At 44.3% G+C, this 25,526-nt stretch overlaps 1 protein-coding gene across 1 annotated transcript; it reads left to right on the top strand.

Annotated features, from left to right (window-relative positions):
* Positions 1-188: 188 nt before the first annotated feature.
* Positions 189-25,190, top strand: LOC128841674 (cytochrome P450 4B1-like). Its single transcript, XM_054036936.1, has 12 exons — positions 189-484; positions 1,719-1,857; positions 5,464-5,508; positions 8,650-8,777; positions 10,072-10,193; positions 12,115-12,266; positions 13,165-13,271; positions 14,185-14,375; positions 18,207-18,340; positions 21,228-21,292; positions 22,621-22,703; positions 23,382-25,190. Exons 1-12 carry the CDS (start codon positions 299-301, stop codon positions 23,548-23,550), a joined length of 1,521 nt encoding a protein of 506 aa, XP_053892911.1. The 5' UTR covers positions 189-298; the 3' UTR covers positions 23,551-25,190.
* The last annotated feature ends 336 nt before the right edge of the window (positions 25,191-25,526 follow it).

Below are 25,526 nucleotides of genomic sequence, written 5' to 3'. Positions count from 1 at the left end.
CGTCTGTTTACTCGTGTGTTGTGGGGATGGGTTCAGGACTGGACTGCTATCAGTTTACCTCTGGCCACTGAGCATTTCTCCTCATGCCTGTGTGATCGCTGATAGGTCGCATGACATTTACAGTTTCCATCTGGGCAGTTTGGCTCTGTAACCGGATATCTCAGAGGCAGTCCAGCTCAGGCTTTTCACTCCAGCTCCCACTGCACACAGGGATAGGTGTGTGTGTGTAGATTGTGAATTCAGTGCTTATGCAAGAGAGACAAAGGCTGACGGCACCGTGATATCTGTGCTGGACAGCATGGGGCCCTCCTGGGCCTGGCTGCATGTGGACATCTATCGGATTTTTTATCTGGCTGCTGTGTTTTGCCTGACCTATGTGCTGCTGAAAGTGATCCAGCTGTGTCGGAGGAGACAGCAACTGCTCAAAGCCCTAGATTGTTTCCCAGGCCCGCCAAGGCACTGGCTCTATGGCCATGCCCATGAGGTACGGTCTATGATACTACTTGATAATGTATTAGGGAGCGTGTCGGAGCGTGTGTCACAAACGAATGAAGTCTTGGTAATCTCAGCACACTTCCCTGCTGTCCCGTAATTGCAGAGAAATGGGGAGATGTCAGTGATTTTGTGTGTGAATGGTAAAGGCCACTGTCATCATTGGGGGAGGGGGAAAGCTTGCATTTTTCTGTGCTCAATGTTAAATATCTAGGGCTTGATTTCTTCAGAGGTGCTCAGCACCCTCAACCCAATTCAACCAGGCTCAAGGTATCTTTCTTGGGCACCCAAAAATGGAGGTACCCCCAAAACAGAGGCCACTTTTGAAAACTTGGGCCAAAATATTGCAAGGCTCTGCTGTAACAAGGATCAGCATCAAGTCTCACAGACAGATCAGAAGCTGCCAGTGGCTTTCTCGGGGGTCTTACATCAGAGGGGAGCTAAAATTCCCAGCTGGAATTTTACCTCCCAGGTTTTGGAATTCATATCCCTCTCTATTTTACCATTCATACTGATCTCGCTACATTTAATGCTTTGAATATTTTGGGGTGTGTGTGTGTGTGTGTGTGTGTGTGGGCAGGGCAGGAGGTGGAGCACAGGTGTTTGGGTTTGTACGAGTTTAAAGTTGGCAACCCTTGATGTGAATCATGTTAATTAATACTTGTATTTATTGTTTCTCTTATAGCCGCACCCATAGACCTCTCTTTAGTTCAGAGCCCCATTGTGCCAGGCACTGCAAAGAGTTTACAATCGAAGTAGATGAGATAGGCAAACAGTAGGAGAAAGAAAATCATATTATCCCCATTTGAGATACAGAGGCCCAGACTGGAATGATCTTTCCTAGGTAGACTAATAACTTTATCACAAGTACAGCCACTGAAATCAATGGGAACAATTGGTGGGATGGGGAAGGTGCTATTCAGACTATCAGAAACTGGCCCAGGGGCGTTAACTGATTTGTCCAAGGTCACACAGGGAGTCAATAACAGAGCTGTGAATTAACCTAAGTCTGCTGCGTCTTAGTCCAGTGCCTAAGCTCTTCAGGGCAGGGATTGCCTTTCTTCTGTGTTTGTACAGCTCCCCGCACAATGCGGCCCCAATCCTGATATATTTAGGTGCTACTATAATATAAACCTTTATCAATACTTAACCACGAGACCATCCCTTACTGTGCCTTTATTTTCTCCTTAAACGGTATTTTTTTTCTTTGTAAAAAATCATTACAGCTTCAAGATCAAGAACTCAACAAGGTCATATCTTGGGCAGAGAAATACCCATGTGCTCACTCTGTATGGTTTGGAGGTTTCTTAGGATTCCTGAATATCTACCACCCCGAATACGCCAAGGCCGTATATAGCAGAGGAGGTGAGAACATGCAACTTTATTTCTGAGTTCTTAGGATTACAGTTGCTAAGTGTTCCTGCCACCAAAGTCAGGGCCAGCCCACAGCATTTTGGCACCTGAAGCAGGGAGCTAAAATGACGCCCCCATGTCCCCTTGCTTGGGCCAAAACTATGAAAGGAAAAATCGTCTTAGGATTACTGTTGCTAAGTGTTCCTGCCACCAAAGTCCACTTTTAGTGGAGTGCTGATATCTTGAAATCTGTAGCCTTGTTATAGAACTACAGTAATTCCTCACTTAATGTTGTAGTTGTGTTCCTGAAAAATGCAACTTTAAGTGAAACGATGTTAAACGAATCCAATTTTCCCATAAGATTTAATGTAAATGCGGGGGGTTAGGTTCCAAGGAAGTGCCACATCTCCACTCCTCCCCCTCCCCCCCCAGAAAGTCCTAAGCGCCGTCAAACAGCTGTTGGTGCTGCTTAGGACTTTGGTGGGACGGGGGGAAAGGAGCAAGGACTTTCTGGGAGGGAGGGGGAGCAGTGGGGAAGCGCTGCGTCTCCACTCCTCCCCCTCCCTCCCAGAAAGTCCTAAGCACCGCCAAACAGCTGTTTGGCAGTGGGGAAAGCGCTGGGGAGGAGGGGGAAGAGGCAGACAAAAGGAACTTGTGCAATGCTCCCTTGTGAAGTCACTGCTCTTCCACAGAATCTTACAAGCAGTGGACAGAGCAGGCAGCCAAACAATGTTAAAAGGGAGTATTGCAAAACTTTAAACAAGCATGTTCCCTAATTGAGCAGCAATGTAACTTTGAAACAACATTAATCAGGAGGCCGTTAAGTGACGAGTTACTGTATTTGCTGCTACCTATTAACACCCCTCGCCCCACACACGCCCCAACTTGCATCCTTATATAATTCCTCTCCTGTTTTGCAGTTAACACATATTCAGCTGTTTTGATCTTCCTCAGTGATCCCAGTGTAGGTGTGCACTGCAAGATTCAATTAAAAACCAAAGTGAACTCAGAACAACAAAATTCATTCATGCGCAGAGGGCCAGCCAAGGGTTATGAGACCCTCCAAACAGACTAAAATGGAAGTTAAGTTGTGCAGAGGCTAGGTGCAAACCCCCTGTATGGAAGTGAATTTTACCCTTTGCAATTATTTGCATAGTCTTCTAAGAACACAAAACGTCTGTCAGCAAATTGCCCGTGTGACGGCCGCCACCTTGGCTGACATACCAGAGACTGAACTGAGAAATTCCAGGGCTAAATGAATGAGCCGCTACAGCATAAGCTGAAGAGTCTGACTCCTTAGCAGTGTCTGTACTTGTATCCTCTGTGCCTCAGACCCAGAGGGGGACCGTCAACACTAGCTGCCCAGTGGGTTACACATGGAAAGCAGGTCCTGCTGCTTCACTTACCTAAAAGCAATGAACTAGCTCTGAGCTCGGTGGATGAGCCTAATACCACTTCCTAGCATCTGTTTTACCATGTGCTAAGGAGCAGAGTGGTGTCAGAAAAAACGGCAGGCTTAGGAGATTGGTAATGGTGGGAGACAGAATCTTTCACCTACAGGTTAGCAGCTAGAATCTGAACCGCAGTAAAGGGTGAAATCTTGGACCCGCCGAAGTCATGGGGCCAGGATTCCACCTCTGAAGTTTAGTGGTTTACATGAACTGGATTGGTGGTGACAGCCCAATAGCTAATGGGTAGGGGTCTACAGTGAACAAATGCAGTTTGCACTTCCTGGCAACTCTGCTGAATCTGACTATACCTGAGAAGTCCTGAGGTGCTATAGAAACCCTAAACAAGATAGACCAATACCATAGATGATAAAGAAAGAAAAAACCCTCATAATAATCTACTCCATCCCCTTGCCAATGCCAGATTATTTCTATCTGCTTACATGGCCCTCGTCACCATGGTATCTCTTTCTTATTGTGTATTTTACAGGCTCAAAGCTTGAACTGTCAGGAAACATTTGTTTGAAATACAGCCTAAGGCCCAGATCCACAAGGGTATTTAAGTTCCTAACTCACATTGATTTTCACTGGCAGTGAGGTGCCTAAATATCTTTGAGTATCTGGGCCTACATTTTCACTTTACTCATTTTATCCTATTTGTTCCTACACCCCCTCCCCCACCACACCTCCCCTCTCCCAACTTGCATCCCCATATAATTCCTCTGCTGTTTTGTGGTTTATACTGTTTACATATTTTAAGACCATTTGGCCCTTGCTGGTTGTTGCTTAGCTAAGACACATGTATCCAGCTGTTTTGAGCTTCCTTAATGACCCCCATACATCATTTCTGTTGCTCTTCTCCGAACTCCCGCCCGGTTTCTGAAGAGCTTTCTGACAACAAAGGGGCCCCAGCTGGACACGGTCGTCTCAGTTCAGCCCTGGATTGACTAGCCATGGGGCTTGGATTACCCTTTTCTCCTCTGGAGGTTGTCCCTGTAGCCAATGGCTCTGAGGCGCAGCGTGGTGGAAGCTTGCGTGGCACATTGAGTTAATTTGTGTGAACATATCGGCCTCTTGGGGCTGGCTTCTGTGAGGATATGACTCTCCTTCATCACAGCCAAAGGAGGTGCTTCTTTAATTCAAGTGGTGTTGGTGCTGAAGGTCTCAGGGGAGAACATTTGCACTGTTTCTGTGTTGGCAGCCGCAGGTTTATTGGACCTGCGCACACACTGCCCGCTCACAGCTGCTCGGTGACTCTAAAGAGGACTGTTAACCCCGTGCCTTCCACGCCCCTTCAGCTGATGGACTTTGCTTCTGAAGGAAGGTGAGAGGCAGAAGAGAGTCCTCTCAAGAGTGGTGGCCAGGTGTACCCTGCCATCTGAGCTCTGAGATAAAATCACCTGCCCACATGAGATAAAAGCACCTCTGTCCCAACCCGACCTCATGTCCAATGACCTTTCCCTATACATCGATCTAAATGTAGGGCTTGTTTCTGCTCCCATCCCCCCGCCTGTCTTGTCAGATTGCTCGCCTCCTCCCCAGCCCTGCCAGCAGCGCTGGGAGAAACTGCCTGAGATTCTGGGCCACGTGCCCAGGAACAAGGGAGGCAAAGTGGGCTGGAACTGACATTTCTGCCCTCCTGATTATGGGCTGCTCCAGCGACCAAGATTGCCTCTGGTGTAAATTCTGCAGTCGTCCCCAGGGCTTTGTATGGCTGGTGGTGGAAGCCAGAATGGGTGTGCTGGTGCCAGCTACAGCCCTGCCCCAGGGCACACCCCATGAACTGGGGGTTGCAGGAGAGGGACAAGGATAATGCCCAGTGGAGTCCCTTCATGGAGATTATACTCTCCCAGCTCCGTGCAGGCTGTTATCAGCATATGTAGGCTATTGGAGCAGCAGTGAGAATCCTGACCACTGTATCTGTTTATGGCACAACCTCCAGTTGGGGCAGGGCAGATCTGCACTACCACCACCCACCAGAGCTTAAAAGCCACAATCTAGCCTTTAATGGATTCCATGTAAATGCTTTGCTTTTTCCTACTGAAGTATAAGATGTCAGGGGAGGGTGAGAACTTACCACCCTGCATGACCCCTTGATTTAACTGACATAGCTTGCGTTAGAAGGCAGAGTTGTCTCCATTAAAACACACATCTCTGGTGCATTTTTCAGATCCAAAGGCTGATGACTTCTATCATTTCTTTGTCCCTTGGACTGGTACGTATGCTTTTTGGCTCTCACATTACATAACTCAGTTCTCTTGGGATAACTGGGTGTACAAATTTACCCGACCTATGAGCCCAACTGTGAAAACTGAGTCAGAAATGTATAAAGTGTCACAACCACCTAGAACCATAAACATTGATGGGAAAAGGTGCAAAAGGGAGATAGAGACTGAACTAGTCCACACAAAAAGGCCTCTGGATATAACTCAAGGGCTGTGTTCAGATCATGCCTGGTAAACAAGAGAAGTGGAGGACTAGAAATCAAAGGACCAAAATCTTTGTGTCAGAGACTAGGCCTAATTGGTGGATGAAATAATGAAGGGCTGGGCTCTTCTGAGGTCCTTAAAAAGAAAGACGTTTTGGGGAAAAAGCCACCTAGTGTGATGATGGCTGATGGAAAGAGGGGGAAAGGACGAGCTTTACCATCATGCCTGCCACCCCCACTTTCTCCTGCGTCTCTGGGCTCCAGTGTGACCCCATTGTGTCAGAAGTGGGGGCGCAGTGCAATGAAGTTTGAAAACCCATGGAATAGATGATCGCAGTGGTCCCTTCTAGCCTTGAAATCTATGAATCTATGGCTTAGTCAGCCAATCATGGGTGCTTTGAAACACTGCTGTGAGCCTGTGACCAAAAAGGCAGTTAATGGCAATGTCCGAAACAGCCCAAAGCTAGTATGTGTTTGCCGGGTCTCTGAGAGGTGCAGCGTACAATCTTATCACCTAGGGCTTTTTCAGCACTGAGGTTGCAAGTAAAAGTCAACACCAGAGACAGAAGCTGCAATGTCTATCTTTGCTGTTCTTTTCCTTTCCCTTTTGGGTGTTCTCTTGTTTTGTCTCTAGGAAATAGGATCGGCTCCAAGCCATTTCAACTAACTTCTCTCTCCCCCCCTAAGGACAGTTATTACCGTCTTTGGTACCATGTAAGAGACTGTCTCACAAGGGTGTTTGTCCTTCTTAAAAGCTTCTCTCCAGCTAAAGGGAAAGGGAACAAGGGATGTGGTTACAATGAAAGCCTTACTTGAGACTTTACATTTCAAATGCTTGAACTGTTTTTAATTCTTTCCCAGTATATTTACTAAGGGGTTAAAAGGGTTTGTAATGGTGCATTTGCCCTGGTACTATGGAGGCTGGGGTTTCTGCACACCAAACTCTGAACTGTGTTTGAAACTGTTAAATGTTGGACCATGACTGGGTTATGTTAACATGCTTGGCTCTTGGGCCCCTTTATTCCATCTAAATTAATACAAGAGGAAGAGATCTTATGGGGTGAAACTCACTCCACCTGTTCAAAGACCCAGTACTGAAGATTTATCTGTCCCTCCCCTGCAGCTGAGTCTGTGTGGGTGGGGAGAGAAGGAATCAGCTGCTTCAGGACCTGGTGGGGGCCAGAGAAGGGATGGGATGAGAGCATCAGGAGAACAAGGTGAGGGAGCAAGTTGCCCCTTCCTAACCTCCCAGGGTATAGAAGCCGTGAGATTTTGCTGCTTTCCACCACCCCACTATGGACCACTCTAATTTGATTCTCATTGGCTGAGAAGTCCTGATGTACGTCAATGACCACCAGGCTGGGAATCAGGAGCTCTAATCCTGCCTCCCTGTGGCTGTTAAAGGCCAGCACAAGTTAAAGCAGTCAGTGAAAGAAATCTCCGTGCAAGGGCCCCAGCTTCAGGCCAAAGCAAAAGGGAGCCTTCAGCCATCTTTGCACACCATCTTCCTGACGTATGCTCTGTGCATTACAGCCATGCCAAAGATCTCCAGGGAATCCTGCCCTCTCCTCCATGAGAAATGGGAGCACAAAGGTGGCACAGGATAGGATGTAGCTTTGTAGAGCGTATACACCCCCCTGTCACCACACACACAATTTAGTTGCTTAGCATTTAGATGCTTTGTGAGAGGCACTGTATATCTAGGTGAACTAAATAAGACTAGTTATATGCACAACAACAGACCGAAATAGTAGAGATGGCTGCACAAGGGTGATTGACTGATGCAAATAAAGTCCGTGGTCTTGTTGAGCTAGAATCCTAAAAGCTAGTAGGGAGATAGAACATAGGACTGGAAAGGACTGGTTGGGTCATCAAGTACAGTCCCCAGACACTGCAGGCAACCCCCTCGTATAATCCTGTTCCTAAATGTATCAAGCTACATCTTCAAACCAGTTAAGTGGTTTGTCCCCACAACTCATATAGGGACATTGTTCCAGAACCTCACTTCTCTGATGGTTATAAACCACCTTTCAACTTCCAGCCTAAGGCCATCGCTACACTAAGGAATTACTTCGCTATAACTACATCGCCAGGGGAGTGAAAAATCCACGTCCCTGAGCAACATTGTTATACCAACCTAAGTGCCAGTGTAGACAGAGCTTCTCCCACCGACAGAGCTGCCATCGCTCACGGAGGTGGATTAACTACGCCAACAGGAGAGCTCTCTCCCATCGGCATAGAGCGTCTTCACTAAAGTGCTACAGCAGCGCAGCTGCACTGATGCAGCTGTGAAGATGCAATTTTTTTAAGTGTAGACCTGGCCTAAATGTATTTGTGGCCACTTTATACTTTATTTAGGACAGCTACCCCTGCTTTCCAAACCAGTTTTCTCCAGCTCTGTACACACACACCAGGGGTTTGCATTTTCTCCAAGATAAACCATTATGAATACAAAGACTCTTTTTTCGATTAACAGCTGTCTTTCAAGGGCATAACACCGTCTCTTCGGGCTAGTCGACACTAGAAGTGCTACAACTGCTCATCTGCACAGATGCAGCTATAGTGCAGCTGGTGAAGACACTCTATGGCGATGGGAGAGAGCTCTCCCATCAGTATAATAAAACCACCTCGGCAACATAGTGCTGTCCACACCGGTGCTTAGGTCGGTGTAACTTACATTGCTCAGGGGGTGGTTTATTCACACGCCTGTGAGACTTAAGTTATGCTGATATAACTTATAGTGTAGACAAGCCCAGATTCCACCTTTCACAGCCCAGATCATCTGGGTTTATCTTGTTTCGGTGATGCCTTTTGTTAAGCCCATCTAAGCAGTCTGATTTCTTTTGTCATGAGCTGTAAGTTATGGACAGAAGTCCAGACCCTCTGCCACAATCCAGAAGGCTTAAAACTCTGTGTTTCCCTCCTCAGGGAAAGGATTAATCGTTTTGCATGGACCAAAGTGGTTCCAACACCGTAGACTGCTGACTCCTGCATTTCATAATGATATTTTGAAATCGTATGTGTCGCTGATGGCGGATTCTACCAAAGTGATGTTGGTAGGTAACCCTCTGCTACAGTCGTCATTCTGAACCTTCCCCTTCCCACACTGAAACGTAAGGCCTGTCAAGCTGCACGTTATGCTCATTCGATACAGTGAGACAAGCTGGCATGAGATGGTCCTCCCTATTTCCATCCTAGAAATAAATCACATCTGGGTACCAATGTGGGCCAGTCTTAGGGACGGCCCTAGACTCCATCCAGCAGTGGCCTAGTAGAGTACATTCCCAACCCTGTCTTCTTACCCGAGTCAGTGGCATCAAGAGGAGCAGGGGTGGGGCCCCATTAACATTACTGCTTCACAGTGAATTCCTCACTTATCGTGTCTCTGGCCATGTCTACACTTTGTCTACACCTACAAGCTTACAGTGGCACAGTTGTACCGATACAGCTGTGCTGCTGTAAGATCGCCCGGGTAGCCGTGTCATGCCAATAGGATAGAGCTGTTCTGTCAACATAATAAAACCAGCTCAACGAGCGGCGGTAGCTGTGTCATCAGGAGAGCGTCTCCCACTGATATAGCGCTGTGCACACAAGTACTTATGCTGGAAAAGCTGATACCACTCAAGGGGGTGTTTTTTCACACCCTGAATGGCAAAAGTTTTGCACACATAATGCTAGTGTAGACTTGGCCTCTCTCAACACGAATAAAGTATTATGAATAACATATGGAATGGAATTTGTTTAATGCTGTCACTCCACAAGTTGAATGTAAGTATCGGCGGGGCATCCAAAACAGTGGACTCAGGATATTAAAATCAGCTACGCCGTATCAGCAGGGTTGGGTAGTTAAGGAATTGCCATAAAAGAGTGAGAGAAAGTAGGTGAGGTAATAACTTTGGTTGGACTGACAAGCTCTCTCACCAACACAAGTTGGTCCAATCAAAGATATTACATCACCTTGTCTAACTTTCATGGTAATTCCTTAACTACCCAATCTCATCCACCTTGTCTCTTTAATATCCTCAGACTGACATGGCTACAACTACACTGCATACATAAAAGAGTGAGTCATAATCAACTATTGGAACAGATTAGTGAAGAAAATGTTTAATTCATCCTTGTTTGGAATCTTTAAATCAAGATTGGTTGTCTTTCTAAAAGATATTCTCTAATTCAACCACAAATCCTCCGTTTCTTCACATCTACGCCATACCCCTAACGTTGCACAGATTACAAATGAATCTTGGATCTTACAGACAAAGAAATTATTCAAAGGATGATGGCTGGGATTTTAGTGATCTGAGAAATTCCATTTGCTTTATGAATCCTGACCTCTCTTTTTTACATTAGGATAAATGGGAAAAGCGGATAACAAAGGACAAGTCGTTGGATATCTTTGAGGACGTTGGCTTGATGGCTTTAGATAGCATGCTGAAATGCACCTTCAGTTATCAAAGCAACTGCCAGAACAGGTCTGTATGAGAAGAACAGTGGTTTTGCCTTTAAGGCACTGGACTCAAACTCAGGAGCTCTGAGTTTAATATCTGGCTGTACTAGAGACTTCCTGTGTGACTTTGGGAAAGCAATTTAGGCTGGGATTTTCAATAAAAGCAAGGAATATCCACAAATTGCCATGGTCACGGGGGGTGAGAAAGTATGAAGTTGCACTGAGGTAGCATAAATGTCCCTCTTTAATTAACACTAGGACTGTCGATTAATTACAGTTAACTCACGCGATTAATTAAAAAAAATAGACACAATTAATCAGTTTTAATCACACTGTTAAACAAAAATTCCAATTGAAATGTATTAAATATTTTGGATGTTTTTCTACATTTTCAGATATATTGATTTCAATTACAGAGAATACAAAGTGTACAGTACTCACTTTATATTATTTTTATTACAAATATTGGCACTGTAAAAATCCTAAACAAAAGAAATAGTATTTTTCAATTCACCTCATCCAAGTAATATAGTGCAATCTCTTTATTGTGAAAATGCAACTTACAAATGTAGATTGTTTTTGTTACATAACTGCACTCAAAACCACAACAATGTAAAACTTTAGAGCCTACAAGTCCACTCAGTCCTACTTCTTGTTCAGCCAATCGCTAAGAGAAACAAGTTTGTTTACATTTACGGGAGATAATGCTGCCCACTTCTTATTTACAGTGTCACCTGAAAGTGAGAACAGGTGTTTGTATGGCACTTTTGTAGCCGACTTTGCCAGGTTTTTATATGCCAGATCTGCTAAATATTCGTATGCCCCTTCATGCTTTGACCACCATTCCAGAGGACATGCTTCCATGCTGATGACACTCGTTAAAAGTAATTGGTTAATTAAATTTGTGACTGAACTCCTTGGGGGAGAAATGTATGTCTCCTGTTCTGTGTTTTACCTGCATTCTGCCATATATTTCATGTTATAGCAGGCTCAGATGATGACCCAGAACATGTTGTTCATTTTAAGAACACTTTCACTGCAGATTTGACAAAACCAAAGAAGGTACCAATGTGAGATTTCTAAAGATAGCTACAGCGCTCGACTCAAGGTTTAAGAATCTGAACTGCCTTCCAAAATCTGATTTGGGACAGGGTGTGGAACATGCTTTCAGAAGTCTTAAAAGAGCAACACTCCGATACGGAAACTACAGAACCCGAGCTGCCAAAAAAGAAAAGCAACCTTTTGCTGGTGGCATCTGACTCAGATGATGAAAATGAAGATGCGTCAGTCTGCACTGCTTTGGATTGTTATCGAGCAGAACCCATCATCAGCATGGACACATGTCCTCTGGAATGGTGGTTGTCGCATGAAGGGACATGTGAATCATTAGCCCATCTGGCACGTAAATATCTTGCGATGCCGGCTACAACAGTGCCATGAGAACGCCTGTTCTCACTTTCAGGTGACGTTGTAAACAAGACGCGGGGTGCATTATCTCCTGCAAATGTAAACAAACTTGTTTGTCTGAGCGATTGGCTGAACAAGAAGTAGGACTGAGTGGACTTGCAGGCACTAAAATTTTACATTGTTTTATATTTGAATGCAAGTTCTTTCTATATAATTCTACATTTGTAAGTTCAACTTTCATGATAAAGAGATTGCACTACAGTACTCGTATTAGTTGAATTGAAAAATACTATTTCTTTTGTTTTGTTACGGTACACATACTTGTAATAAAAGATAAATATTAAGTTAGCACTGCACTCTTTGTATTTTGTGTTGTAATTGAAATCAATATATTTGAAAATGTAGAAGACAACCAAAAATATTTATAAAATAGTGTTCTATTATTGTTTAACAGTGCAATTAAGCACAATTAATTTTTTTAATTGCTCGACAGCCAAAATTAAAACACATTAAACTGCCCTTTTTTGTCTTCCCTTTAGCGAGAATACATTTCTCAAAGCTATACGTCAGCTCACAGCCATGGTACAAGAGAGAACGAGGACGTTTCTATACCACAATGATCTCATCTACTGGTTCAGTCCTCCTGGGTGTCGCTTCCGGAATGCCTGCAGAATAGTCCATCGTCATACAGGTATTTCTTTCCTCTCTTGACTCAAGACTTTCATCTGTACAACTGAGCCATTAACCATGCTCAAGATACTGGGTCTCTTAAGAGGGATGGCCTTCTGGGCAGGCAGGGGAGACATACTGGAAAATATTAGATTAAAAAATGGGGGGGTATGTGGTGGTAAAGACCATGAATGTTCCTCAGATTACCTGGGTCCTGAAATTTATACTTTAGGGAAACTCCATTGACCAGACGAACACCACATTCTGGTCCATTAATTCAATCATACAGTGGAATCAGAGAAGAAAGAAATCTAGAGTACTATGTCATTTAATTCAATGGTTCTCAAACGGCACTCTTGGGAGTACAATCAGTCCACAGAGACCTGCCTGGCAATCTGCAGAATGAAATCTGATGAGAATCAGGCAGTGGTGGGATTTGAATGTTGCAATGGGATGGGAATATGACCCATGAGATAATCCTTCTCTTACTAAGTGGTCCTGGAACAAAAAGGTAGGAGAGGAGAATCTATTGATCTAGTCCATGAGATGGTTTTGTGATTATAACAGGACTGGGAGTCAGGAGATCTGAGATATGTTCTTGCATTTGCTACAGACTTCTCATGTGACCTTGAAACTAAATCACTTAATACTTCTGTGCCCTAAATTTACTTACCCAGGAAAAGGGGGAAATACCACATAACGTACATACTTCACAGAAGAGTTCTGAGAATATTGAATGTAAAGAACTTGGAGATTCTCTGTTGAAAGGTGCAAAGTATTCTCTTTTCTAGTGATTTGACTGGTCCTTTTTTAAATGTATCTAGAGATGGGGCTTCCACCATTTGCCTTCCCAGGTGATTGAATTACTAGTGAATCAGTGACATTTTAACTAAATCATATGTTGATCCTTCTTTCCCTAGAGAAGGTGATCAAGGAGAGGAAGGAGTGGCTCAAGGATGAACGAGAGCTCGAAAAGATCCAGAAGAAGAGGCGCCTTGACTTTCTGGATATTCTTTTATGTGCCAAGGTGAGTCCTGAAGAACACACATGAACTAACTACGCTATACCATGTACACATTTCACTAAGTATCATTGGCAGATACCTGAGCATTGCTGACTGCAGTTTCCTCACCAAATACTCCCTTTTCTAATCTTTTTGGCTGTTGGGTGTGGTTGGAATGTCTGGATGCAATCGGTCAAATTCAAACATGCTATAAATGGGCACAAGTCCTATTGAGTCTCATACCAGGAGTGAATTTGTTTGGATGTACTTGTTTTTTAATAAAGTCAATCAAAATATTTAAAAACGGTTGAAATCTAAATGAAATATTTCAAGTTTGTTGTAACAAAAATGTTTCATTCAATTGAACTTTTCAATTCACCAAAATTTTTTGGGAAAAAAATGGTTTTGGTTCATCATGAAATCATTTTTCAACACTTTTTTCAGAATTGCAAGAGAACTGAATAATCCATTATGCACACAGCTCTAGCTAAAAGGACTGTGTTTGTCTGACCCAGACCTGCACCGCCTGATGTCACACCAAAATTGGTTCTTCCTGAAACTTTCTCAAGTTCCACCTATGTGAATTCATTTCACAGCAATGTGGCCACAGGGTGTCTAAGTGGCTGGATTTGATTAATTCTTGATATGCAACTCCTCAGACGGTTGTCTATACATACACATATTGTGGGTTCTTGTTGGAATGCAGAACATGAACAAAAGAACACAGGAACTGCCACTGGATCAGACATGAGGCCCATCTAGTCTGGTCTCTGACAGTGGCCAGCTCCTTCAAGTGAAGTTGTAAGAACCCTGCAGTAGCAGATGTGGGATAATCTGCCCACCACATTAGGTCTTATCCTCATCTCTAATACTTAGAGATTGTCTTAAACTCTGAAGCATGAGGTTTAATTGCAAATTTTTTCTATTCTAAAATTAGGATGAAAATGGAGACGGATTACCTGATGAAGACCTACGTGCTGAGGCAGACACTTTCATGTTTGGGGGTCATGACACCACAGCAACTGGGATCTCCTGGCTCTTGTACTGCCTGGCCCTGCACCCAGAGCACCAGCAGAGATGCAGGGAGGAGATCAAGGAGATTCTGGGAGACAGAGAGACCATTCAATGGTGAGACACCTCATTTATTGCACATTGCTTCCCCTTGAAGATTGGGTCAGCTAATGCTGAGACTTAAGAATGTTCCAGACTCTGCTTTTAATCATTACACATTAAGACTCGGGATGGGAGTTTGAAATTTTGTGAACATCTCAAGTTAAATTTTAGGCATGTGCGGAATCTGAGAATATAAATCTGGAGTAACTCAGGAGAAGCAGGAGAAACTGCTTCTGTAGTTGGATAGCCATTCACAGTCTTTGTTTAATCCTGATCTGATGGTGTCAAATTTGCAAATGAACTGGAGCTCAGCAGTTTCTCTTTGGAGTCTGGTCCTGAAGTTTTTTTGCTGTAAGATGGCTACCTTTACATCTGCTATTGTGTGGCCAGGGAGGTTGAAGTGTTCTCCTACAGGTTTTTGTATATTGCCATTCCTGATATCTGACTTGTGTCCATTTATCCTTTTGCGTAGTGACTGTCCAGTTTGGCCAATGTACATTTGACACCATCAGATCAGGATTAAACAAAGACTGTGAATGGATATCCAACTACAGAAGCAGTTTCTCCTCCCTTGGTGTTCACACCTCAACTGCTAGCAGAGCACCTCACCCTCCCTGATTGAACTAACCTCGTTATCTCCACACTGATTTATACCTGCCTCTGGAGATTTCCATTACTTGCATCTGAAGAAGTGAGGTTCTTACCCACGAAAGCTTATGCTCCCAATACTTCTGTTAGTCTCAAAGGTGTCACAGGACCCTCTGTTGCTTTTTACAGATTCAGACTAACATGGCTACCCCTCTGACACTTTCTAATTTTTGTGTAGTTCCCCTTTCTGAAATTAAATGCTACAGTGTTGGGCTGCTGTGGAGTTTTCCCCACCATGGGGATGTTAAATTTAATTATATTATGGTCACTATTACCAAGCGATCCAGCTATATTCACCTCTTGGACCAGATCCTGTGCTCCACTTAGGACTAAATCAAGAATTGCCTCTCCTCTGGTGGGTTCCAGGACCAGTTGCTCCCTACTGCTATATTCTTCTTATTAGAGCATGGAATTTCTATCCTTAGAGATTCTATGGTACAGTTTGATTCATTTACAATTTTTACTTCATTTGATTCTAAGGTAAGAATCTGAGAGCCCTATCCGGGTCTTCCAAGGCTTCCAAGCTCCTAGCTCCACAACAGAGAGCCTAGAAGTCCTGGCATGGTGGGGCTGCTCCAGAGCTGCAGACTACAAAAGCATGAGTTCCTTAGCCCCAGGGCAGTCTCCAAGGGCAGTCCCACCTGGCAGGGACCCAGTAGTTTTCCAACATAACTGCCTGAGATTCAGCAAATGTTCTTTGAACCCAAATCGCATTTGTGAAAAATTGTAGGTTTGATGAACTGGCATTTTCCAATCAAACTCGGTTTCATCAGAAATTTTCCTACCAGCTCTACAAAGGATGCATTTGATCAAAAAACATCTAAGATGTCCAATCATGTTAGAGGGACAAGGTGACCACATTTTAAAAACAAACATAAAAGTCAGACTCTTTTGTGGTGACATTCTTTGGAATTGTGAAATACTCATCCAAATTACATATTTTTTTTAATATGTGTACTAATCTCACCTACTTCTAACTTCTGACTCCACAGCCACATGGACATATGTCTCAGAGTGGAGGACTTTCCCTCCCAGTAACTTAGTGCCCTGAATGAGTTTCTTGTGTAACCTTGAAGGAGTGTTGTTAAACATGCACTTTGAGCAAAAGAACAGCTTTGATTGCACCTGCGCTTTTTAACTTTTCCTTTCACTGCAAACAGCATTCATTACATTGAACGCTTGTTCCACTGGACTGGGACTTCTGGTAAAAACAGAACAAATGGTACCTGATGTAGCAATAAGTCTTGGACAAAGCGTTTGTAAGTTGTTAAAAAATCCAAATGTCTGTGTAGCGATGCAAGACTCACCCCTGTGGCACCTCCTGCTGGTCTCTCAGGGAATTAGCTTCCAGCCTCTGGAGCGCCCTCTGTCGGCTGGTGTCTCGCTACCCTTGGGCCCAGTGTCCCTCCCGGACTCTGGTGCCCCTTTCCACTGGGGTGCTGCCCCCTGGCAATAACCCCACAGTCTCTGGGTCTCCCTCCTTCCAAGGGAACCCCCCACTCCTATCCCCACCTCACCTCAGTATATGGCTACTGCCCAGTCCCCATCTAGCTCCTGTTCACTGGGGCAGACTGCAGTATATAAGCCACTCATCACCAGCAAGGAAGGTTTGGACCTGCTGCCTCTGCCTACCCTTGGGCTGCCCTCTGCAACCCCAGTACCTATTTGGCTTTAGAGGAGGCCGGCAGCCTTGGGGGTTTCTAGGTTGGAGCTCCCCAGCTTCTCTGGCCTTCCCCCAGCCCTGCTCCTACTCAGGTACGCTCCCCAGCAGCCAGGCCCCTCCCTCTGAAAGGCTAGAGAGAAAGTGTCGGTCTGTCTGCTCCTAGCCCACTGCCCTCTTATAAGGGCCAGCTGGGCCCTGATTGGGGCGTGGCCACAGCCTGGGCTGCTTGCCTCCAGCCACAGCTGTCTCCTGGGCTGTTTTAAGCCCTTTATAACAGACTGATATGGATGAAGTGAAAAACTAGGACATTGTGGGTGTCCCAAATAGAGTTCCCGAGACAAGAGAACAGGAGCTGGTTGAAAAATGCAAATCATTTTTCATGGAAAATTTAAGAACATTACTTTCAAATTTTCCCATATTTTGTTTTGATTTTTGAAGACAAAACGAAAACAAATCTTGAAGAAATGTCAGTAAAAGATTTTTGTTTTCAGGAGCTAAAACCCAAGAATGTGTACCAAAACCTTAGTTTCTGCTTTTGAAAAAACAGAAAATTTCAACAACAAAAAAATAGATTTTCATCAACACTTTTCGTTTTGGTCACCCCATAAAAATTTTTCCTCAAAAACTTTCATTTTGATCAAAAAGCCATTTTTCATTAAATATATTGTAATGAAAGAATATTGAGCTGCTGTAACCATGGTATCAGATAAGTAACTGATCCTGGTTTTGGAAATCGGGTACTGAGTTACAGATTGAGAACCCCACTGAAGTTGGTAGCATTACTCCAGCTGAACATAGTGGCGTAGCCAGGTTCTAAAAGCAGGGGGAGCAAACGTTAAAAAGGCGCCCCCCCTTGGCTCCTCCTCTGGCCATGCCCCCTTGGCTTGTCCTCTGGCCGCTCCGTGCCCCCCCCTTGGCTGGCTCCTCCGGCTGTGCTCGCCCCCATGGCTCCTCCGGCCGTGCCACCCCAGTGGCCCCCCCTTGGCTCTTCCGGCTGCGCCACCCCCCACAATGGCTCCTCCGGCCGCGCTGCGGGCTGCCATGCTGCCCCCCCCTCGCTCCTCCGGCCGCGCTGCCCCCCCCTTGGCTCCTCCAGCTGTGCTTCCCCCCCTTGCCTGCAGGAGCCCAGCGCCAGCCCAGCAGGCCAAGCTTCAGAGCGGAGCGTGGGCCCTGCCCGCTGGCGCCATGGTAACCCCTAACTAAGGCACCGCTTTTGGAAAATGTGCTGAGGGGAAGCGGCTGCTTCCCCTGCACCCCCCTAGCTACGCAACTGGCTGAACACAGTGCTGGTGAGAGCAGAATTTAGGCCTCACTGCTCTTTGGGTATGGAAAAACAGAACAGCGTTTCCCAGTTTTAGTCAGAAGCCTTCCATTTGAAGAGGACAAGAGGGAACTTCTTTTATACTGTAGATTCCCTTGAGGGTTTGCAATCTAAAAGATTCACCTAGAGAAACAACAGGTTGTGCAGGCAGCCTTGTATTTCTGCATTGGGGAGGAGGTTCCCATGTTCAGACATATCTTTGGTTTCTTTTCAGGAATGACCTTAGTAACATGCCTTACACCACCATGTGCATTAAAGAGAGCCTCCGCCTTTACCCTCCGGTACCTCAAGTGTATCGACAACTCAACCAACCAGTCACATTTTTCGATGGGAGGACTTTGCCAGAAGGTCTGATTCTATCCCTTTTCCTGTGTTCTTTATAAGTTTAAGGGGTGCAACTTTATATATAGTAGCTAATGGGCATTATATGTGTGTGTATCAGCTAATTATGGACCCAAGCGATGACATTTGGATGAGGATTAAGAAAGCCTCTAAAGCTCCAGGGGTTTTGACTCCAGAGTTTGGTTTACTCTAGTTAGGAAGGTAAGCAGTGAAATAAGAATCTGAGTCTTGGTTTAGTTTCTGAACCCTGCAACGTTTGCAGTGGACAAGGGAGGTGTCTGATACAAGTTCTGATTTGGCCCTTTGTACAGAGAAGAGCAAGCCATGAAATTTAGATCAGGTTAAAGGTTCTGATTCCAGCCACTTCCGTGCCCCTGATTCAGTGTACCTCTACAGTGCAGCCAGTGGTGTGATTTGCACCTCATGTAGACATCCCTGGGCTAGCTGTAACCTAGCTAGCGTGCTAACATTAGCAGTGAGGATGCTGCAGTGCAGGCTGTATAAGTGCGTACGTACCCCTGGCATCAGGTGGGCTTGTGCAGCCTATGCTGAAGATCGCACGGCCATGTCCTCGCTACTATTTGTAGTGAGCTAGCTAGATTAAAGCTGGCACGGGTATGTGTACACAGGCCACAAATCACATCTCCAGATGCGCGTAGTCGTACCCTCAAAGTCAGGGAGTTTGGACCTGGGATTTTCATTCATACCCAACTCCACTATCAGAAGGAGAAGGTTCCCAATGTATGCACCAATAACCAAAATGGACTAGGATAAATATTCTGCCATCACACAAAACAGAGATGGTCTAACAGTCTCAGCTGAACTAAAAATCCAGGAAGCTTTTCCTTGCATCTATATCTGTCACAGTCATTAATTAATCACCAGCCAGGTGTCTCAGCCATATTTCACATATCCCTCTGACCACAGCGATCTACTGCAAGGAACGATGGCACTTTGATCATAAAGTGACTGGGGAAAAAAAGAAGTCAGGGACTGGGAAGGACATTAGTTCCAGAGGATGTGGGGAATGCTCTGGTCCACTCACAGGAGGTGGATGAGTTTGCTTTGCCAGCTGACAAGATCTATGTACTCAAAGAGAGAAGAACTCTTCATCTGACTTACCATGTGGGCAGGAGTTAGCACCCTACATTAAGCTGCTGAGTAAGATCTAAAGTACTGGGACAAGTGCAGCTTGCTAACTCCACGGAGAGGCGTAAGAAGTGGGGTGTGACTCTCTGATCAGAGGGAACTAACTGCAGAGCCACGGCGGTCCTGCAGGACACACTCGGAACAGCTGGGCTTAGGGAAAATGCCTAGTTTTATGTCACTTCATTGTAATTGGTGTTACCATTAAGCCAAACCCCATAAAGAGGGTGACCTTAACCTGGTACAGCATGTGTGGACTTTATCCAGAACTGTCTAGGAATAGCACCTATGTAAGAGAAGACTGAGACTAAGCAGTTTGTGTATGTGAACAGGAGGGCTCCTCTGCAGGGATGCATTCACAGCCTGGCCTTACAAATGAGAGAGGAGAAATTAAAATGATTTAGTTGGGGTTGGTCCTGCTTTGAGCAGGGGGTTGGACTAGATGACCTCCTGAGGTCTCTTCCAACTCTAATCTTCTATGATTCTATGATTGTGACCATGTTATCTCTTAACCCTCTCTTCAATAAACTAAGTAGATTGAACATTGTAAATCTCTCACTAGAAGCCACGTTTTTCAAATTCTTGTAGCTGTCTTCTGTGTTTCCATTTATCCTATTATTATATTATATTCCATTTATACAGTGACCTGTAGGTCACTCAGACAAGGTGGTGCTGAGTGTCACTTACATGCCTAGATAGATGAATAAATAGATGTCCGCATACCAGTAAAAATACTTTGGGTGGATGGACTGGACATACTTGGCAGGGCTTGACAAAATTCATTCTAGGGACTTAAAGAGTCGATGCAATCTTGGAACCATTAGCAATTATATTTGAGAACTCATGGAGGATGGGTGAGGTCCCAGAGGACTGGAGAAGGCTAAGCATAGCACCTATCTTTAAAAAAGGAAACAACAGACTGGACTACTTGGAAAAATTCTGGAACAAATGATTAAACTATGATGCCAAACCAACTTAATTTCTTTCTTTGACAAGGTTATTGGCCTAGTGGATAGGGTGGATGCAGTAGATTTGATATATCTTGATTTTAGTAAGGCTTTTCATCCATTCCCACATGACATTCTCACAAACAAGTGTGGTCTAGATGCAACTATTACAAGATGGGTGCACAACTGATTAAGACAGTTCTCAAAGGGTAGTTATTAATGGCTCACTGTCCAACTGGGAGGACATATTTCGTGGGGTCCTACAGGGGTCTATGCCAGGTCCCCTACTATTCAATGGTTGATTAACAACTTGGATACTGGAGGGGAGAGTACGCATACAATTTGCAGCTGACACCAAGACAGAGGGGTTGCGAACACTTGGAGGACAGGAGTAGAATTTTAAAAGATTTTGATAAATTGGAGAATTGGTCTGAAATCAACGAGATGAAATTCAATGCAGACAAGTACTGCACTTAGGAAATAAAAATCAACTACAAATTGGGGAATAACTCGCTAGGCCAGGGGTTCTCACAACAATTTTTATGGTGGCCTCAGAGTGCGTCCACCAACTCTTGCTTGTAGCCGCTCTGACAAGTTTTCCTAAAATACTTAACTTTAGGAAAAACAAATAAATATGCCATTTGATGGCATTACAAAGAACCAGTCAGCCAATCAATAATGGCTAACTTCCGAGTATCAGTAATCGTGTGGTGGGGCAGGAATACAAAAATATAAATGGAAAGAAAATATTGTAGCAGGTGATTTTCTTCTCAAGAGATCTTTTCTCTCATTCTTACCAGGTAGCTTAGTGTCTCTGCACATTTACGCGCTTCACAGAAACCCCGCGGTATGGAAAGATCCAGAGGTACGTTCCTTTGCTTCTTGTGATGTTTAGTTTCTTTTTGCCTGGGCACAATGGAAGGAACTTGCTACACCATCCCTCCCCACCCTCCGTTGGGGCAGTGCGACTATATACCACCAGCATCTTGGGCCAGGCCTTAAAAGTACAGTCTGGTCTCTATATATGCGGAAGGTCCTTATTGGATTGTTTGTTTCGGATGTAGGCTTAGGGCTAGTTTTTTCTCTCGGTCAGACCAGTGTAAATCCAGAATACATTTATGGACCTCAGTGGAGCTATTCAGGATTGACACCAATGCAACTGAGATCAGCTGCTGGTGAGTATTTGCTTCAGGTTGGGGGTCTGTTTGTAACAGACCTAAAAGTGGCAATTCTTCAAGAAAAAAAACTTAAAAAACAGACTCCAACGTGAAGCTGCAGAACTGCAATTAATTTGAAAACTGGACACCATCAAAGTAGGCCTGAATAAAGACTGGGAGTGGTTGGGTCATTACAAAACCTAAACCTAATTTCCCCCATACTAATTTCCCCCTACTGTTTCTCACACCTTCTTGTCAACTGTTTGAAATGGGCCACTCTCATTACCACTTCAAAAGTGATTTTTCGTCCCTTGGTATCCTACTGTTAAGTGAATTGTCTTGTTAGACTGACCTCACACTTGGTAAGGCAACTCCCATCTTTTAATGTATTTATACCTGCCCCTGTATTTTCCACTCCATGCATCTGATAAAGTGGGTTCTAATCCATGAAAGCTTCTGCCCAAATAAATTTGTTAGTCTCTAAGGTGCCACAAGGACTCCTCGTTGTTTTTGCTTATACGGACTAACCCGGCCACCACTCTGAAACCAATAAAAAAGTAGTGGCAACAATGCACTGGATATATGATTTTAGGATGAATATTTATTTCAATGAACCATCCCACAAAAAAATATTGATTGCAGTGGTGAGGTACATTCAAAAACACTAAAGTGAGTTGAATTTATTATTATTATTAACTATTATTAACTATTATTAAAAAAACTAGGTTACTGTTTTTTTTCAGTATGGAAAATTGTGTGTTATTTTGCAGGTTGAATGATGACTGAATGACATAACCCCCACCCCCCGCCATTGTCCGTCACTCAGTCTGATAATTTTGTCAAGTGTCCATCGTGCAACATGGTGGTGCCTACCCCTGGATGCCAGTCAGTGCAGAATGGGGCCCAATTGTACCCTCAGTCACAGAGAAGATGGGGGATCATCTAACTAGCCGAGGGAAGAAATGGGACCTTGCTGTGTGAACACAGTAGCTTTGTCACTAAATGTCTTTAGAGTACAAGTGATCTTTTCTTCCAGGTGTTTGACCCCCAGAGATTTTCACAAGACAACTTGTCTGATCAGCATTCCTTCGCCTTTATGCCCTTTGCTGCTGGACCACGGTGACGTATTAATTAATTAATTGTGTGAAACCTACAACCAGAAATCCAGAAACCACAATAAGAAGAGAGAAAATTACCTCATGTACCACTAATTGTTCTCAGAAGTGATGATTATCATAGATTGTCCTTTAGTGCTTGATCCCAAGTCCATTGACTATAAATACATTATTTTTATTACAGTAGTACCTAGAGGCACTAACCAATATTATAGGGCCCCGCTATGCTAGGACCTGTACATACACATAGGAAGAGGCAGGATAACCACTGATGAGAGTGTTTAGACGTTCCCCTCTCTGCCCAATCTGCAGAAGCTACTCGTCTGTTACAATCCCACTTAGAGAGCCCAGGTATTTATCTCAAGCTGTATGAGTTCATGCTTTTAGTTCTGGAGGTCCCCGAGTCAGTCCTCGATGTGTCAGTCAAGGTGGCGGTCATCACAGTAAACCCTGCCTGGAAGAGCTTACAATCAAAATAGTCAAAGGCTTGGAGGGGAAACTGAGGTACAGAACAGGGACGTGACTCAGTGGCAGAGTCAGTAATGGAACCCAGAGTCCCTTTCACTCCCTGTCCACTAGAGCAGGTACCTCTCTTTACACTCCGGTGGGTTTGAGTCAGACCATTAATGACTTAGCCCATAAATCTCCCGTACAGACTGAGTGTTTTTCCTTCCCTTCTCAGGAACTGCATCGGGCAGCAGTTTGCCATGACTGAGTTGAAAGTGGCTCTTGCCCTAACCCTCCTCCACTTCGAACTCTCACCTGACCTGACTACACCTCCCAATGAAGTAACTGAGCTTATCCTGCGCTCCAGGACTGGAATACACTTGCATTTAAAGAAACTTTCCTAATACCTTTGATATTTCATGCTGAAACGATCATTGCTATTTTTTTTCAGCAAAGCTTGCAAGTCACAAGACTTTCTTAGCAGATTTGCTCATCTTAAATCTGAGGAACAGTAAGTTACCGTACTAGTGTGTGGGGGAGAATGAAGGGTGAGGCTGGGCGGAGACATTCTTATGGGGCCTGATCCTCAGCCACTATAAAGTGACATAGCTTCATTGACTTGGAGCTATGCCAATATAAACCAGCTGAGAATTTGGTCAATTATATTTACAGATAGGCCATATACAGGAACACAAAGGAAACTACAACAGGAAATCACTGGTTTTAAAATCCAGTAGAGTGAGGGCATCATTATATTCTGTATAGAGAAACTTCTCTCTCTTTTGGCTTTCCAATGTCCTTTGTCTAGTCCCTCCATCCCACCTTACAAAGCAACGAGGATCTTAATATTATATCTGCCAGAGTAGGAGGGGGAAGCATTTTCCTCTCCACACTAGGAAGTGAGCTTCCCATTTATCTTTGGGCCAAGATGGAAAAATTGGTGGGAGCAAAATTGTCCTGTTAAATGCAATCTGATTTAATCAATGGTCAAAGCCCGATTTTGATCTCACTTACTCAATTACTTGTCCAGGTTTTGTTGAGAGCATTTCAATAAACACATTAATAATCTTCCACCACTCGGTGACATATTCTGGAGTGTAAAATGCTGAGATGTTTGCTGTTCCCAGGGGCTACCCGGGGGGAGACAACTTGATTCAGGTCAGTAGATTTTTCTGGAAGCAAAACCCTGCGTTGTTAGGGGAGCAGGACAACAAAGTAACATCAATGAGCAAAACCTAAGTTCAGAAACAACATTATCAATATCTAGGTTGAAATCTGTGTGTCAGGTATGGCCAGCTGTGTGGGTTGAGCCAGCAATGACCAATGAGTGTCCTAAGCAAGCAATAAATTAATGTAATGATGGGTGAGTTTTACATTCAAGTCCATGTTGACATGGACGCTGAAGTCTCCCTGAACAATGAGTTTGGAGATTTTCAACACCAGTATAGAGGACAATGCTTCCATCTTGTTTGCACCATTATGGAGAAAAGTACCTGAGTCCCGGACTCATGCCTGATCCACTGAACCAAGGTGCCTAAGCCAAACAGAGTGGGACTTTTCAAAAGTACCTAGTGATTTACAAGCACAAGTCCCATAGAAAATCAGCACCACTTGGCCTCTTAAGTTACTTAGACACTTTGGAAAACCCCACCCACAATCTCTCTGTCTCATTTTTCCTATCTTTAAAGTGGGCTAACAATAACTGTGAACTATCCCATAGCACTTTTGCTTACGTCTGCAAGACCCTCCTACAATAATGTCTAATACACCTGTTGAAATTTAAGGACTGGGACTTTCTTCCAGCATTTCTTTACTTCATGGTCTAATTTCAGTCCATTGTGCAGACCCAGTAGCCTCTCCGTGGTTAAAATTGCAACCGGGATCCTATTACACATTTAGCCAATGGTCCAGCTAGTCCAGTATTTGGACTCCCACATTAGCTAGTACCTGCTTGGAAATTGTGGGCAAGGAGACCACCTGCTGTTTACCTCTCATCTGTTCAGGGAAACAGAGCTTTCTGTATATTCTTTGCAAATAAACAAGACTGCACCAAAGAAACACCTGACTCATAATTAATATCTCCTCCTAATCGTCATAAAACCAACAAGCCCCCCCAACCCCCAAATTGGCTCACCGCTCAGGCCAAAAGGGGCAACAGTGTTTCACTGAACTGGGGCTACAAAGCGTAAGCTATGAAAGATATTGCTGTCTGAAGAGTCGCTTAGGGTGAAATTCAACCTTGTGCAGAGGGTCAAGTCCTTAACTGGACTTAAATTGTGTATAGGCCTTGTGCTGCACAAGGGTGAATGTCACCCCAAATAAGACCATTCTGATGTTGTGAAAAGGAGGGTGACCTGATTACTATGCAAAACTCAATTCT

The sequence above is a fragment of the Malaclemys terrapin genome, chromosome 8, assembly GCF_027887155.1.
Source record: "Malaclemys terrapin pileata isolate rMalTer1 chromosome 8, rMalTer1.hap1, whole genome shotgun sequence".
In the NCBI taxonomy this organism is placed as follows: Eukaryota; Metazoa; Chordata; order Testudines; family Emydidae; genus Malaclemys; species Malaclemys terrapin.
This window is presented reverse-complemented; position numbering and strand designations above follow the sequence as displayed.